Source organism: Neofelis nebulosa, chromosome 17, assembly GCF_028018385.1.
Source record: "Neofelis nebulosa isolate mNeoNeb1 chromosome 17, mNeoNeb1.pri, whole genome shotgun sequence".
Lineage (NCBI taxonomy): Eukaryota > Metazoa > Chordata > Mammalia > Carnivora > Felidae > Neofelis > Neofelis nebulosa.
In genome coordinates this window covers 61,380,054-61,396,164 of record NC_080798.1, presented here as the reverse complement: position 1 = coordinate 61,396,164, position 16,111 = coordinate 61,380,054, and the positions used below count along the sequence as shown (strand labels likewise).

Here is a 16,111-nt window from a genome sequence, read left to right as displayed (position 1 = left end):
ATGACTCATCAGACAGACTCTGGGACAAAGGAGTCAACTTAATTTTGGTCACTGACATTTATAAGTTTTAGAGACAAGGGTATGAAGGCTTATCAAGGGTGAAGATACGGGGCCGCCTGGGTGGCTCAGCTGGCTAAACGTCCGACTTCAGCTCAGGTCATGATCTCACGGTCCGTGAGTAGGCTCCACGCTTAACACAGAGCCCGATATGGGGCTCCATACCATGACCCTGGGATCGTGACCTGAGCCGAAATCAAGAGTCAGGTCCTCAGGGCGCCTGAGTGGCTCTGTCGGTTAAGCATTTGACTTTGGCTCAGGTCATGATCTCACAGCTTGTGGGTTCGAGACCCACGTCGGGCTCTGAGCTGACAGCTCAGAGCCTGGAACCTGCTTCTGACTCTGTGTCTCCCTCTCTCTGCCCCTCCCCGCCCCCACCTTGCGCTCTTTCTCTCAAAAACAAATAGGGGCGCCTGGGTGGCGCAGTCGGTTAAGCGTCCGACTTCAGCCAGGTCACGATCTCGTGGTCCGTGAGTTCGAGCCCCGCGTCAGGCTCTGGGCTGATGGCTCGGAGCCTGGAGCCTGTTTCCGATTCTGTGTCTCCCTCTCTCTCTGCCCCTCCCCTGTTCATGCTCTGTCTCTCTCTGTCCCAAAAATAAATAAAAAATGTTGGAAAAAAAAAACAACAAAATAAAACAAATAAACATCAAAAATTAAAAAAAAAAAAAGTGAAGATAAGCCAGGAGAAGGGGAACACTGATGAGAATATTATCACAGAGAAATAAATGATCTAAAATAGTGCGTAACAATAAATGTTACCTTAGGCTACATTCCATCACCTGGATCACTGGGTCACAAGTGGGACCAGAGCCCTGCAGGGGTTTCTGTGATTCCTTAGACCTACTCAGAGTTAACACCCCACATCTGCTGGGACGAGTTCAGAGGTAGGCAGGCGATCAGCAAGGCCCACACCTGGTGTCTGGGGGCCCCAGCTGTTCCCAAGGATACGCGGGTGCAGGTTGGATGGGGCACACCCCCAGACTTGGGTGCCCAGCAGTCACACACAATGCTGCTTCATGCTGCAGCCAAAAGCCTGGGCTGTTTCATGGGGACTCTTGTCTTCGTCTTCAGAGGACTCACGTGTAGGACTGTCATGTTACCGAGGGCATGGGCACCCACGCAGAGGTACCACTCCGCTTACCACAAGCGGCCATGCTAGAGAACCGCCAGCACTGGAACGAAGCCTTCCCTGTCTGAAAGCAGCCTGAATGTCTTTCTCTGGCAGCGGCAGGTGCTAGAAAGCCCCCAGGTACAAGCCCGGACACCTGCCCAAGTTCACAGTGAGGGATCTGCTCTAAGAAAAGCCTGCTGGAGTAAGAGGCAGGAATGCAGGCAGGTAGGCTATGGGCCAAGGAGGCCGGTGAGGGCGGGTGGGACCCATGGTAGGGCCCCTGTCCCTGAAGGTCCCCAGGTCCCTCCTTGGCTGTGGGCTCCCACCGTGTCCCGATGGACGGCTGTGTCACTCAGTGCCGCCCACTGCTTGGGGCTAGAAGGATCTGGGTATGCACGCAGGGACGGGCTCAAGGCAGGAAGGAGTGGCTGCTTGCCTTCTGTGGCTTGAGCGTGCCCTTCAAGGGCACGTGGGGCCAGCGCTGGTGCAGGCGGGGGGAGAGAGGCACAGGGAAGCTAAGGGCTGGCAGACACTCATCCGGCCCATCCATCCTGCCCATCAGGCACCACTGGCCTTCCTGTGACGATTCCCAGTTTGGGGTATGGCCACCTCCTTCCTGGCCCTCGACACAGAGTTGGTAAGCCCACTGCATCCACGAGGCAGGGGACACGTGGCAGATGATGGTCTGTCTGTCAGAGGGGAGTGCCTCTGCGGGGACAGCCTGGTCACCCCACCCCCCACTGAAGGGCCAGAGCACGAGCAGGCCCTCCGGCTCTCCGCCCCCAGTCCTCGCCCTGCCGCGGGTCGCATTCAACCGTCGGTGGCACACAGCGGCGACAGATGGCAGGGACAGGCGGGGGCGGGGGAAGGAGCGGGAGGGGAGCCCAGGAGAGGCTGGTGGCCGTCAGGAGGACAGGCGGCCGAGCAGGCTGCTGTCCGGAGCGACAGCCCGCATATGGACAAACAACAAGATAATTAATTTTTAAGGGGAAACGAGGGAAGCAGAGCTCGCTGCCACCGCCCTGCGCCAGCCGGAACACCACACGCGGTGTCTCTGCGTCCTCGGCGAGAGACGATGTTTCGTGTGCAAGCCAGCGTGTCACATACAGCCGGGAAGCCACTTGTCTGCTGCCGGACCTCACTGGTGCTGGCCGGTGCTTGGCGCTCTTGAAAGTGAGCACTTGGAAAACAAACAGATGCCGCGCGCGACGTGCTTGTAGGGTTAAAGGCGACGCCGGCTGGGCGGCCGTGGCACGTGGAAGATGCACCATAGCAAACAAAGCTGCCGGGTCCTCCAGGCAGGTGTGGCCTTGACCGCGGCCCGGCAGCCAGGCGAGACAGACACCGAGAAGACGGAGCCACTTCCTGTGCATCCAGAGAAGCGTCCGGGCAGGGGAGCCCAAGGTCCTGCCAGACAAAGCTGCGGGCTTGGGAAGCGCCAGCTCAGAGCTGCGGACGGCGGGACACTTGGGTGCCCCCGGGCTTCCGGCCACGTCAGCAAGCAGCCACAGCCAGGGCGGCCCGCGACGGGGAGACGAGGACACACGCTGAGGACCGGCAGCGAGAGCCCAGACGGTGCCCCGGCAGACGCAACGAGGCTGGCACTCACAGGCCCGGGCACGTGAGCTGCCCTCTGGAGCCGTCAGGGCCTTCTCAGACACGGGCACCACCCGGCTGCCACAGCCACCGGGCGTCACAGGCGTGCGCCCCTCCCCGCCTTGCTCCGGGCCCGTGAGAGCAAACATGGAATCTTCCCGCCATCTGGGAAGCACGGCTCAGCCCCGCTGTTCCCTGCTCCTGTCTTCCCCAGGGCTCCCCTGTGCGGTGCAGAGACCCTGGCGCCCCCTGCCCCCCGGCCACTCACGCCTCATTCCTGGTGCTGGGTTCTGGCCAGAGAAGCGGCAAGGACCGTCAGGCTGCACAGGCCCCGGGAACACCGCGACTGGGAGCCGGGCGACATGCCGAGGGCTGACCCTCCCCACGGGGGCCCAGGGGCGGGGTCTTCTTGGCTAAACGGAACACCTACTTCTTCACCGTGAACACGTTCGTAGCACTACACCTAAACCACCAGCTCTACCCGCTTGCTTGACTGTCTCCTCGACCTCTCACTCCACACACGGAAACCGAGGCCACGGGGCAAGGTCACAGGGCAAAGCCTGGCACAGGTACGGAGCTGGGAGCCACCTCTCCAGGGACAGAAGCTGACACGTGGGTCCAGTAGAGATCAGTCACATGGACGTCTAGCATGGGCATCGGCTATAGAGAAGGTGATTTCCTTTTACATCAAGGTTCCAGTCCCACCAACCCTCAACTTTCCTGGGGTTTCTACTCACCGACGATCAGATTTGCAGCTACTAGAAACTTCACTGAAATAAGACAGTAAGTAGTATCCCCTTCCTCACCCTGGTCAACCTAGAGTAACAGCCAAGCCACCACTGATTCCAGCGGTTGGCGGCAGCCTTTGTTCTCGGGGCTCCGTGAGCTGCCCGTGGTGGCCTCGCAAGGAACCAGCCGCACCCAGCCTGGGTTTACTGAGTGGAGACAGGGCCCCGCCAGCACGGCGCTTTTAACCAGAGGCTGCCTCCAACAACCCGTTTTAACAAGGGCTGTCCAGAGGCTGTCACGACCCACAGCGGATGGAGCCTGAGGAGGCGGGCAGAGTCTGGAGGTCGGGGCCCAGCTGGGCCTTGGCCCTGCTCTGCACACCGTCCATGGGGCATGGTGCCCGGAAACACCAGTGGGGGCCCTCGGGAAACACCAGCCTGAACCTGTGTCGGGGCCCCAAGGAAGAGACCTTCAACCTCTGGCCTGCTGGGCGGTCCTGGCCGTGGGACACCCGTATGCCACCAGCTGAGCACCGAGCAGTGGCCCACCTTTGTCTCCTTCTCATTTCCTTCTGCGTGGAGCACGTAGGGATAGCCGTCCTTCTTGGGGTTTTCTGAGACAATGCGTACCTCCACACCTGGCAGCGGGGTCCCCACGGAACCTGCAAAGACAGAGAAGGAGAGCGCTGCACGCCTGGACGTCCTGCACAGAAGACAGTAGACGCCAGAGCGGAGGGGACCCAGTCACCTTAGGGAGGCGCTCGGCACCCGGGCCGAAGGCTGGGGCTGCCACCACCTCCCCCTCCAGCACCTAGTTCTGCTGGAAGGGCACAGGCGCCGGTGGCCTGTCCCCGGGGTCACCACAGGGCACCTGTGTGCAGAAGGCCCAGGAGGGACGAAGCAGGCAGGGAAGCCTGTCACCTGCTTTCTGGTTCATTTATTAGGCACCCATGGTTTGCTCGGTGTGTTCCGGAGCACGGGGGCAGCGGCCTGCCGTGCGCCGAGGGCGACGCGCAAGTCCCCACGGTGAAGGACCGTTGTGGCGGAGGTCCAGAGACCAAACGCTCGGTGTCTGTGAGGACCCGCGTCCACTGGAATCAGTGAGGGATTGTCATGGGACAGACACCCGGGAGGCCAACTCTGAAACTCTACGTCCGCACAGGATTCTGGGATCCTGGCCTCGTTTTGCCAGAATGACGCTGTACTATCCTCGCGGCCCGCCCGTCTCTGCATCTGAGGTCCTGAGGGGCGAGGCCAGGGCGGTGTCCCTGGTTGGCGGGGCGCATCCGGACCAGGTCCCTTCTGGCCCTTTGCGTTCTTGTTTTGCTTCCAAAGATTTTAAAAATCAAAGTTAAATCTGTACAAGATACAATCACTCGTCACGAAGCGCACAACTCAGTGGCCTTGTGCACGCGCGTGACGTGGGGCAACCGTAACCGCCACGTGGCTCCAGAACTTACAGTCACCGGCGGAAACCAGAGGCGTCAGCGGTCACGCGTTCTCCTCCACCCCCACACCGTGCAGCGGCTGCCTCGGCGGGTCTGCCCGCTCCGGACACTCCTACGAGGACCTGAGACGCGGGTCCTCCCCAGTCCTGCTAGCGGTGCACGTGCATGGAGCCCGCGGCCGCGCAGGCAACAGGACTCTCGAGACGCCACACGGGAAGCGAGGGAGTCTCCTCCCCAGTGTGAGACACGGATACCGGACACAAGAAGCAGCCTCTGAACCCAGCCCCTCCGGCCCCCTCCTCCTGGCGCCAGGCTTGGCATCCCCTGGGCGCAGTGGAGACCACACGCAGTCTAGACGCACTTGCCAGGGGAGCTCGAGGTCACCTTTTCTAGACTAAATGGCCCCTTTCCCTTAGGCTGTTGCAGTGACAAGTTTAACTCTGTTGCGTAGACTGTCCTTTCCTGGGCCTCCCGGCCTAGAGAGGTTGACGGGCCGGCGGCTCACAGAACTCGGCAAACACGGCGCTTTCTGGCACCACCATACCACAGAGGGCAGGACCCGGGCAGCAGGTGGAAAAGGCGCCCGGGAGGAGCGGTCTCTGTGCCCCGTGCCCTCCACGGCACCACCCACCGGCACCATATGGGAGCACCGACCGGACACACGCTTCTTACCAGAAGGGGGTCCATCCTCCTCTCTGAGAAACGCCAGCGCCCACCCCCCCCCCCCCCCCCGTCCTCCTCCCCAGCTTTCAATCCACTGGTTTCTCCTTGGAACATTTTTTAAAAGGAGAAAGCCGTCCTCCTCGGCTCCCCCTGCCCCTCTCTGCTCTTTTCTCCCTCTGAACGGCGAGTGCTGCCAGCCGTTGGGATTTGTAACGGACGAGCCAACGGAATCTTGATTCATTACAGCGTCGCAGACACGACAATACAGCTAAAACCTCCAGGCAGGGACGACCCTGGTTTCAGAGGCCTGACGTCCCGCAGGGTGAGGTCCACACAGAGAAGACGCAGTTCGGGGTGGGGGGAGGGATCAGCAATGGAGCCTGAACCGTGTCTGTCCCACCCCAGCTGGCCGGGCAGACCACAGGCAGCCACCAGCCCACACCCCGGGGGGGTCGGCTCCGCCCCCTCCTAGCGTCCCCGCCCCGCCCCCAGGTACAGTCATAAAACGCAGTCTTTTAAAATGGTCGTCAGCTCTCCCCAGATAACCGCAATTGGCCCGTGGCTCCGTCCGGAGTCTGGGGAGGGCGGCCAGTCCGCGGCTGTCCCGAGAGAAGGGGGACAGGCTGGTAAGGCTGGAGCTGCCCTCAGCGCTCCCCCGAGCCCGCTGCAGGAGCTGCTGGCGCCTCTGATCTCCACCGCCAATTAGAGTGTGATGAGGCCCAGCGGCGCCTGGCCGTGAATTATTCATCTCCCTTCGTGGTACCGTGAGGGCCACGGAGAAGGAACAACCGAAGACCCGACCCAGAGCCTGACTCTCAGCAAACAACCCTCTTCCAAGGCTGGCCTCGCCCTGGGCGCCCACGTCAGGGTGTGAGAACCTGCAAAAACGGATCCTGGCGGTCCCCGGACCCACGGAGAGCGCCACACTCAGAGGCCACACAGGCAGCAGAGAGGGAGGGCCAGCCCGGGGCGACCCCGAGCCGGGAGCAGGTACGGGGGTCCCCGAGTGTGACGCGAGCCCAGCCCAGGCATCAAGACGAGCAGACAAGACCGGAAGGTGCCCAGGACGCCCTGTCAACCTGGTTTCTCCAGAAACGATGCCACTTTACTTTTTTCCAAAGCAAACAGGATTGCACTGGCCTGCTGGAGGCCTGCGCTACAGAAAAAGGTCACAGGTATTTGATTCAAAGGTAAGACGAACGACGAGGCCCCTGAGGCCTGGAGGAGAGCTGCAGCCGTGACTGAAGATTCCAGAATTTCTGCCCAATAAATCTTGGGTTTCAGAACCTTTGGGATCCCCCTTCAGCAGAGGGGGGCCGGAAACGGCCAGGTCAGTTGGGCATGCTTGCATGACTTCTGTCCAGGGCGGCTGCTCTCCCTGCTCACCTGAGGACCCTGCCCCCCCACCCCCCCCACCCCATCTGCGGTGAGCCCCACGCAGGGCCTCCCTCGTGCACTCCATCCGGTCCTGGCTCCTGGTCTTGGCTCTTGGCCTTGTGTCTGCTCTTATAATTAAGGCCCAGAAGGCTCTCTGTGCATCTCTGTGCCCCTCTCTCTGCCTCCAAACCGGGCCGTGCTGCTGCACTCCCGACAAAGAGGGTGTCCTAGCGCAATGGCACGAACACCTGCTCCGTGGCACAGCGGGTGTGCAACCCTGCCGCCCCCCAAGCCTCGGGGTCCTGGTCTGTCAATGGGTAAGAGCGCCCCAGCGCCAGGAGCCGCTCTGGACACGGTGTGGCATCTTCTCAGGCAGTCAAGTGCTCATCTGCCTTCGGACCCCACGACCCCCCTCTGGAGACTCTCCCACGAGGCATATGTTCGCACGGCACCTGCACACGGACGTTTATGACAGCCCTACTGGTAACTGGCCCAAACCAGACACAGCCCAGCGTCCTTCGGCTGGCGAAGCGGTAGCAAACAGCGGCTGGTCTGCCCCGTGGAAGTCCGCTCGGCGTGGGAAAGGACATGTGTCCATGTGGATGCCACACCCCGCGAAGGGACCCAAAAGGCCACGTCCTGTAGGACATTCCAGAAAAAGCACAGAGACAAGGTGCATGCCTGCCTGGCCTGTGGTGGGGGGTTGGGGTGCCGAGCACGCACAAGGGGAGGGTCTGCGGCATTGGACGTTTCTGTGTCTCGAGTGTGATGGGGGCTACATGGTTAGGTGTGTTTCCAAGACTCACAGACTGAACGTGGACACGGTGAGTTTTATCGTACGTGCGAGATACATGCACGTGTGGATATAATCACAGACACAGAAGTGTTTGGTCTTATTTCTAAATGGGATCCCTTTCGTGTTGCGGACACCATGGAGGGGGTGCCTTGGTGCACTTGGGAGGGAGCTAAGAACAGAAACGGGGCACATTCACTTCCCGGGCTTGGGCTCCGCTGTGGACTCCTTGCTAAGGACCCGGGACGTGAAAGTCTGAGCTGAAGTCGGAGTGGGGCGCCGGAGAAAAGGCTGGACTTAGGAAAGGTCATCCAGACAGATAGAGGGCTCCCTCACCCCTGCCCCTATACCCTGCGTGGTTCCTGGATGGGACGCTCTGGCCAGCGGCAAGCCTGGTCTGCGCGGAAGTGGCAGGGGGACAGGCCCCAGCCACCTGGCCAACACCCCAAGAGAGTTCTCCGGCCCAGCAGGGCAGCGCGCTCCCCAGACTGGCCCCCCCCACCCCCCGAGGGCTCGGGGCGCAGGGAGGGAGAGGACGCGGCTGGTGGGTACCTGGCGTGCGAGCCGTGGTCAGGGGGTTGGACAGGGCCATGCCGATCTCCGTCATCCCATACCGCTCCAGCAAAGTGTGGCCGGTGACCCTTTGCCACTTCTCCAGCACAGGCAGGGGCAGGGCAGCGGACCCCGAAACCATCAACCTGCCAGCACGAAGGGGACAGACAGTCTTAGGGACCGCAAGTGGACACACACAGCTCTTCACTCGCCGCCACTGCCCTACGGTTCAGGACGTGAGCGGGAGTTGCGGGCTAAATTCTAAGTCTGTTTTTTGAAATGAATTTGTTGGGTGTATCTTAGGGTGCAAACGAGTCTTCCAAAGGAATGGGTAATCGAGGTAAAAAAATAACTTTAGGGTCTTTGAAGGCATTCTTTGCAAGCAATATGCTATTTATGAACCAGCCCAAACCTCAGCAGAGGTAGTAAGGCTTTGGTTTGGGAGAAACTGCTTCCAGGTCAGAGGGCGAGAGGCCGCCGGAAGCACACGGCCCACGAGTGGGCACTGCTGTAGCCGGCTGGCTCGCAGAGGGGACAGTCGCTCAGGCAGCCCCCGGGCACTCCTGTCCCCGCCACACAGCTGGTTCTGTTTCTAGTTCACGAGGTAAGCTCACGAGGACCCGCCCCACCACGAGCCCAAGCCAGTGAGGCCTTGGGGCCTCTGCCTCTCGGAAATCACCCTGGTTTCCTCTCTCTGATCCCACGCTTGCCCTTGGCTCTTTAGGTCTGCGGAACGTGTACGACTGACGCCGCTCTTGTCCTGGGGGCCAGATGCCTCGTGAGGGGGCTGGGCAGGCGGGAGGCAGGCAACACCGGATGGGGAGCAAAGCAATGGGGGAGGGGGCAGAAACACGGCCATGTCGGATATTGGCTCGGATAATCCGGAATTCTCTCCAGGAAGCACAGTGGACGACCCTCCTGCGCTCCTCCTAAGAAGCGGGAACCAGGGGCGTGGAGCGGGGTGGAAGCCACAGGGACACGTGCACAGATTTCAAGGTCAGGCTTGCGCAGCGGCTCACTCGGTGTTCTGCTGACTGGCTGTGCTGGCCTCATGGAGCCACACTCGGGTGACGTGTGTCTGCCGGTCCTGTGAAAACTCACGGACTCTCAGGACGCCCACTGCAGCGACAAGCAGGGAGAAGCGTGCGGGGTCTGCAGGTGCATGAGACAGAGCGGAAGAAGCCTCATGCCGCCGAAGGGCCCAGAAGATCCTGCGTGTCTCTGTCAGGAAGCGTGTTTGTCCAGGGATGTGGGAGGGCAGGGGTGGGGGTGCTCCGGAGAGGGGGGGGGCGCTCAGGGGCCAGAGCTCGAGGACCACGGCGGAGAGAGACGACGGGGGGCTGCGAGGAGCCATGCTGACGAGGGGTCAGAGTGGATGGGGCAGCCCTCTTCCTTCAGACTGGACCACCAGACAGACAGGCCGGCAGAGAGACAGATGCACCTGGACAGACACGCAGCGAGACACTATACGGACGGACGTGCGGAAAATACAAATGGCTAGATGTAGACTTTACAGGAAAGGGAAAGCGCTGCCTCCTAAAACCTAGAACTGTTTTACTGGAAGTAAGTTGTATGTGTGATCTTTCAGACTTTCTGGGTAGGAGAGGGGACTGTTTTCACTTACCTAATTTTCTCCTCACAGACCGCACGTACAAAATCCTGGACGTGAGGCTGAGTGAAATGTTTGTCATAATAATCCATCAACTTGGCATATATTGTAGGCACCGCCATAAATACGTTAATTCGTGGAGCTTCAGAACTTAAGAGCTTTTCCCAAACCTCAAAAGGAAAAAGGAGGGATACGGCAAAAACGTGAGAAACCACACACACACACACACACACACACACACACACACACGCTCAGACGCGTGCCATCTGCTTCCAGAACAGTTTTCTTCGTGGAGACCGCTCCTTCCTTTCGACTCTGAGGGGCCCGTAAGCGGCTCCCATCACTTTCACAGGGTGACACAGCCTCTGGCCACTCCGTGGACCTGCTGTGCCAGCGACACTGGTGTCCGCTGCAGGGTGACCTGTGGGGGACAGCAAGTCGCGAGAGGGGGCGTGGCTCCGGCGTCGGCCCGGCGTCAGCAGCGGCGGGTCACCTCACGCCCTCCCGAGGGGCACCGGTGAGCCCCGGGTCAGCACAGGGCCTGGCGCCAACAGAGGTGGTGAATGCGCCACCGTCCCGGCCCATCGGAAAGGCACGTGCATTCTGTGTCACTCGGCAACAGACGCTTCTTGCTTTCGTACAAAAGCGCTTCACGTGTCGCCTAGCCCTGGAGGCAGCTGGGGCAGCACACTCCCTCCGCGGCTCCCCCACCGACGGCGCTGCCGCGTCAGCCCCGGTCATGGGGGGGTGGGGGTGGCGCAGAGCTCACGGCACTGGGCCCCGGTGCCCTGGACACATGCAGACCTCGGCCCACGGCATTCGAGGGCCTGGCACCTCACACGCTGCCCCTTGACTGGGCTCTCAGGGGAAACAATACTGTTCCTTTACAGACAATGATGGGCACCCCCACGTGACAAAGCATGTAAGGCAACAGGAAGATGTGACCCATAATTAGGAAAAAAAATGTCTTTGAGCAGAGCCTCAAAGATCCAGATGTTGGAATTATCAGACCGGGAACAGGAAGCAATTACAACAAACAGGCTACAGAATTTTGAAGAAAAGGTGAACAAAACCAGAGAAAATCAAGGATTTCATCAGGAATGTGGAAATACAAAAAAGAACCATCACAAAACCAGGAGACATACTGTCCAAAGTCACGAGTTCCCCGGACAGACTCAGACACGGATAGGAAGGCACAGAAGGACAGAAGCAGTCGGGCACAGGCCGGTGGCAAAGGTCTACACTGAAAGTGACGGGACAGGACAGGAGACAGAGCAGTGCGGGCGACGCACGGGCGACCGAGGAAAGGCCGCCCGGCAGCCGCAGCACTGACGAGACGGCGGTCCTCTGCCGCCCGGCCGCAGCGTCACCACGTCCCCCGGGGCCCCAGGCCCCTGGCCGCATTCACGTGGGAGGGTAAGGACCCAGCAGAGCCGAAACAACTGTGACAAGGGAGAGCAAGCGTGGACGACTCACAGCTCTCAACTCCCCACCTGCTCTAAAGCAACGGTGGCCAACGCAGCATGCTGCTGGTCCAAGCTCAGACCCCCAGATACGGGCCGACCAGAGCCCGGAAACAGACCGTCACGCACGGCCAAGTGGGTGTTGGCAAGGGAGCCCCCCTTCAGCCGGGGAGACATCATCTTTCCAGCGGACAGTGCTAGGACAACTGAACACGTACCCGTAAAGGATGGATCTGAGACCCTCACCGCGCACAAAAATTAACCCAGAGTGAATCAGAGACCTAAATGCATGAGCTCAAACCACAAAACTTCTGGAAAAAAATCTTCGTGATCTTGGTTGGGCAAAGATTTCTCAGCGGTCACACCACAAGTGTGATCTATGAAATGAACAGATACGACGGATTTCACCAAAACACGTGTTTCAGAAGATACCATTAAGGCAAGGAAAAGACAAGCCAGACCGGGAGGAAATGTTTGCAAACCATCCATCTGATAAAAGACTTACATCCAGAACATATGAAGAACGCTTACGACTCAGTAAGATAAACAACCCAATTTAAGGGGCAAAAAACCTAAACAGACGGCTCACCGAAGAGACAGGGGTGCAAATAAACCGTGAAACATCACTCCACCTGACTAGTCAGCAAGGAAATGCAGATCGGAACCTCGAGGGGTCTTGCTGCACATCCTCCACCGTGAGGACAGTGGTAACTTAGAACAAGGCTGGTGAGGATGTGGAGAAACCGAGGTCCCCGCACACTTGGGTGAAAACGTAAACCAGGAAAGAACGGATCTGGAAAACAGGTTGGCGGTTTCGGAAAACACAAAACGTAAACCCGCGCTGCGATGTGGCGATCCTGTCCCTGCAGATCCCTGTAAGGCAAACGGAGACAGGGCCACACAAGGGTCTGCGTGCGAACGTTCACAGCAGCGCCGCTCCCACCGGGCAAAACTACGAGTCTCCCACGAGCCCGACGGACGGTTCGGGGGCGAGCGGAGCACGCGTGGCCGCACGACGGGGGCGCTGACCCCCGCGCTGCAACGTGGATGGAGCGGAGACGTTGTGCGCAGTGACAGAAGCCGGACACAGGACACTGCGGGCGGTAGGACTCCCCGTGCGTGCAGCGTCCGGAAGGGGAATGCGCGGGGACGGCGGTGGACGGCGGTCACCGCGTGGGAGCAGGGGTTGAGACAAAGCCCGAGAATCCACATTTATGAAGACTCCCTGAATCATTTACGGTGGCGACTTGCATGGTGTGAACAACGCATCGACAGCCGCAGGAAAGACACGACACAGTTCAGGGAAATGAGCTGGGAGGCTCACGAGCCAGCGGGGGGGCAGGGGGAGCACCCCACAAGGGAAGGCCGGGTCATCACTGTGTAAGTTATGGACTCCGGACTGTTTAAAGCAGCACGGGTGCATTGGAGGAAAGAAAAGACTGACAGGACCGCGAGCCCGGACACAGGAACGATCAAGAGAACAGAACAAACAAAAGTGCCAACCGCCAACATCAGAGTTAAAGGAGACACCACCTCAGAGCCCAGGCACCCCGGAAGGACAGGGAGAGAAGCACGAACTACTTCATGCCAATGCATTTCACAATTTTAATGAGGCACAATTTCTTCTGGAAACAAAAATGGGGTACCCGAGTGGTTCAGTTGGTTGAGTGCCTGACCTTTTTTTTTTTTTTTACTGTTTGTTTAATTTTGAGAGAGAGAGAGAGAGAGAATGGGAGCAGGGGAGGGGCAGAGAGAGAGGGAGACATAGAATCTGAAGTAGGCTCCAGGCTCTGAGCTGTCAGCGCAGAAACCGACATGGGGCTCAAACCCACAAGCTGTGAGATCATGACCTGAGCCAAAGTCAAATGCTTAATCGACGGAGCCACTCAGGTGCCCTGAGGGCCTGACTCTTGATTTCGGCTCAGGTCACGATCCCAGGGTCGTGGTATGAAGCCCCATGTCGGGCTCTGTGTTAAGCGTGGAGCCTGCTTGTGATTTTCTCTCTCTGTCCCTCCCTCTCACACCCCCCTGGCCACACTGTCTCTCTCTCAGAAATAGAAAATAAGCTCAAGTAAAATAAACACAAAAACTTGCCAAAACTGACACAAGAAACAAAACAGGAACCCTTAGAAGTCTTGAATCCGTTAAAGAAACGGAACCCTTCGTTAAAAGCCTTCCTGGAGAGGTATGGCCTGGATGGCTGCCGTGGTGAGTTTGAGCAAACCTCATGGGAGGGACAGCCGCGGCCTTACACCAACCTGCCCGGTGGGGGAGAGGCCCTTCCCGAGGGGAGCACGGCCCCGACACAGACGCCCAGCGAGGACGCCCCCAGAGGGCTACAGACCTGCCTTCCCCATCAACACAGATGCAAAAGCCTTAACAGAATGTCAGTAAATCAAACCTAGCAACACATAAAAGGACAGCACATCCCGACCACGGGAAGTCTGGGCCGCAAGGTTAGGAAGCTAGAAACGTGAAAACCTTTGATCAGCATAACTAGCTATGTTAGCAGACTAAAGGGAGAAAGAGATAATAAGCAAATCAAGGGGGAAGAGGCTGTGTGATCATCGCAATAGGTAAGACACCTGTGATACCCTGTCCCCTCTAAGAGAAGAAGTTTCCACAGACAGGGACGCGACAGGGACGTCCTCAGCTGGTAAACGGCATCTACAAACCCAGCAGCTGGCATCACACTGAACCGGGAACCGTCAACGCTTTCCTCGAGACCGTGAGTCAAGGACGTCCACGACGGTCACCACTTCCAGACCAGAGTTACAGAAGTAAAAATTGTCTGTATCACAAGACAGTGTTAAAAAAGACACTGTTTGTGAAACACCAGACTGGGGAAAGGTTCATAGCGTGTAATTCTGACCAAGGCCTTCTACCCAGATTGTATAAAGAAGACCTACAAGTCAATAGTAAAAAAACACCTCAAAGAGATTTTGAATGGCCAACAACATATGAAAAAGTGCTCAGGAGAAATACGAATTTTATAACGAAAACAGGGTGGTGCTGTGCACGCAGGAAGGTGGCTGAAATGCAAAAAGTTGGACAACTGTGCTGTGCTGCCCTCCTCACTGCCGACAAAAGCAGGGAGCAGAAGCCACGGTTCGGCAGTTTCTCCTGAAGTCAAACGCACACGACGTCCTGACCCAGCAGTCCTACCCTGGGGTATGTACCCCAAGGAAAGGAAAATCTGTCCCTACAGGAAGTTCCATGACGATGTCCTGGCAGCTTTACTCGTAAAGCCGAAGTGGAAAGCACCCAATGTCCCCCAACAGGAGAATGGAGGGACAGCAGCAGAGAAGGGATGAGCCACTGTCGCGTGAACAGACACATCTCAAGAACGGTCAGGGACGGCAGTGAGACACAGTCTCTGTGCCCCCATCACTCGTGAGGCCCAGGAGACCAACTGCCCTAGAGCAGGACGACAGAAGAGGTGGCCGCGTCCGGGGTTGGGGGGGCGGAAGGGGGCATGGCCAGCCTCGCAGGGCGGGGACGGCGGGCCTCGCACACGCACACTCACTGCAACGCGGCGAAATACACACTATCTGGGCATCACACCTCGACAGAAGGAAGCGAAAACACACACACGGGCACAAACCCAACCCTCTCGCTGCAACGGCTGAGAGCCACACGACCGTGATGCCAATGTGCGCGAGGACACGGAGCCACCCGCACGCCTTGCCGGTGGCGGTAAGCGCCCTTCCACTCGTGTGTCCGTGGCAGGTCACGGCCGAGAGACACGTCCACAGAAAGAGCCTTACGAGAGTGTCCTCAGCAGCCTGACTCACAATGTCCTCGGACTGGAAACCATGTCCTTCGATGGCAGCACGGGTAAGCAGTGGGACCCAACACGGTGACACAAGAGGCCAAGGGAGCCTCAGGGCAGCACAGGAATGAACCTGAGCACAGCGCCATGGGCTGAAACGTCAAGTCCGTTCTAGCGAGTCCGTTCAGGGCAGCTGTACGGCCAGGGGTGAGGGGAGCAGGGCGGAGAGAGAGGAAGGGAAGGGCCCGGGTCAGAGCCCCGCCGGGAAGAGGCGTGTGCGTGCCAGGACCGACGCTCACAGTCCAGACAGGTCTGTCTGTCTAGAAAGTGGGCGGGGCCTCAGCCATCTCAAAGCTGCAGAGTCTCTGTTCACTCAACACCACCAAGGACCCCGCGGCTCAGAAACAACACAAACGGATGAAGGGCAGAGGCCGAGAGCCTCAGGGGAGGGACACGCCGTAAGGATAGGCACACGGGAGGCCCGACAACGAGGCCCCAGCTGGACCTCCCGCTGCGGAACAAAGGAGAGCCGGTGCGGTTGGCTGAGCCACGGACCCCAACGTCCGATTCTTAATCAACATGGATACGTCACCTCGCGTGGCAAGAGGGGCTCTGTACCTGCGGTTAAAGCTTTTGAGAAGGGAGGGTACCCTGGACACGCAGGTGGCCCGATGTGACCACGGGGTCCACGTGAGGCAGGTAGAGCCCGGGGCGAGGTGGCCACGAGCCAAGGGCACAGTGCCGCCCGATGCCGGAAGAAGCCAGGACCGGCCTGTCCCGAAGCCCGCAGATGGGAGCCACCCTGTGCGCACCCCGACATCACCCTAGAAGACTCATCGCGGACTTCTGACTTGGGAACCGTGAGGGATCTGTGTGTTGCCGTCAGCCCCCTGCCCCGCCCCGGTCTGTAATCCTTTGTTACGGCAGCAACGCAGAACTCAC

At 59.1% G+C, this 16,111-nt stretch overlaps 1 protein-coding gene across 1 annotated transcript in view; it reads right to left on the bottom strand.

The window, feature by feature from the left end:
* The window catches only part of ACSF3 (acyl-CoA synthetase family member 3), a 35,757-nt gene extending 22,116 nt beyond the window's left edge, over window positions 1-13,641 (bottom strand). The window contains exons 1-4 of the mRNA XM_058709672.1: window positions 13,492-13,641; window positions 9,950-10,104; window positions 8,326-8,471; window positions 4,042-4,154 (exon numbers count right to left, since the gene is read on the bottom strand). Of these exons, the coding sequence (XP_058565655.1) occupies window positions 4,042-4,154; window positions 8,326-8,471; window positions 9,950-10,104; window positions 13,492-13,626 (549 nt within the window). The 5' untranslated portion in view covers window positions 13,627-13,641. The remainder of the gene's footprint in view (window positions 1-4,041; window positions 4,155-8,325; window positions 8,472-9,949; window positions 10,105-13,491) is intronic.
* Window positions 13,642-16,111: the final 2,470 nt, after the last annotated feature.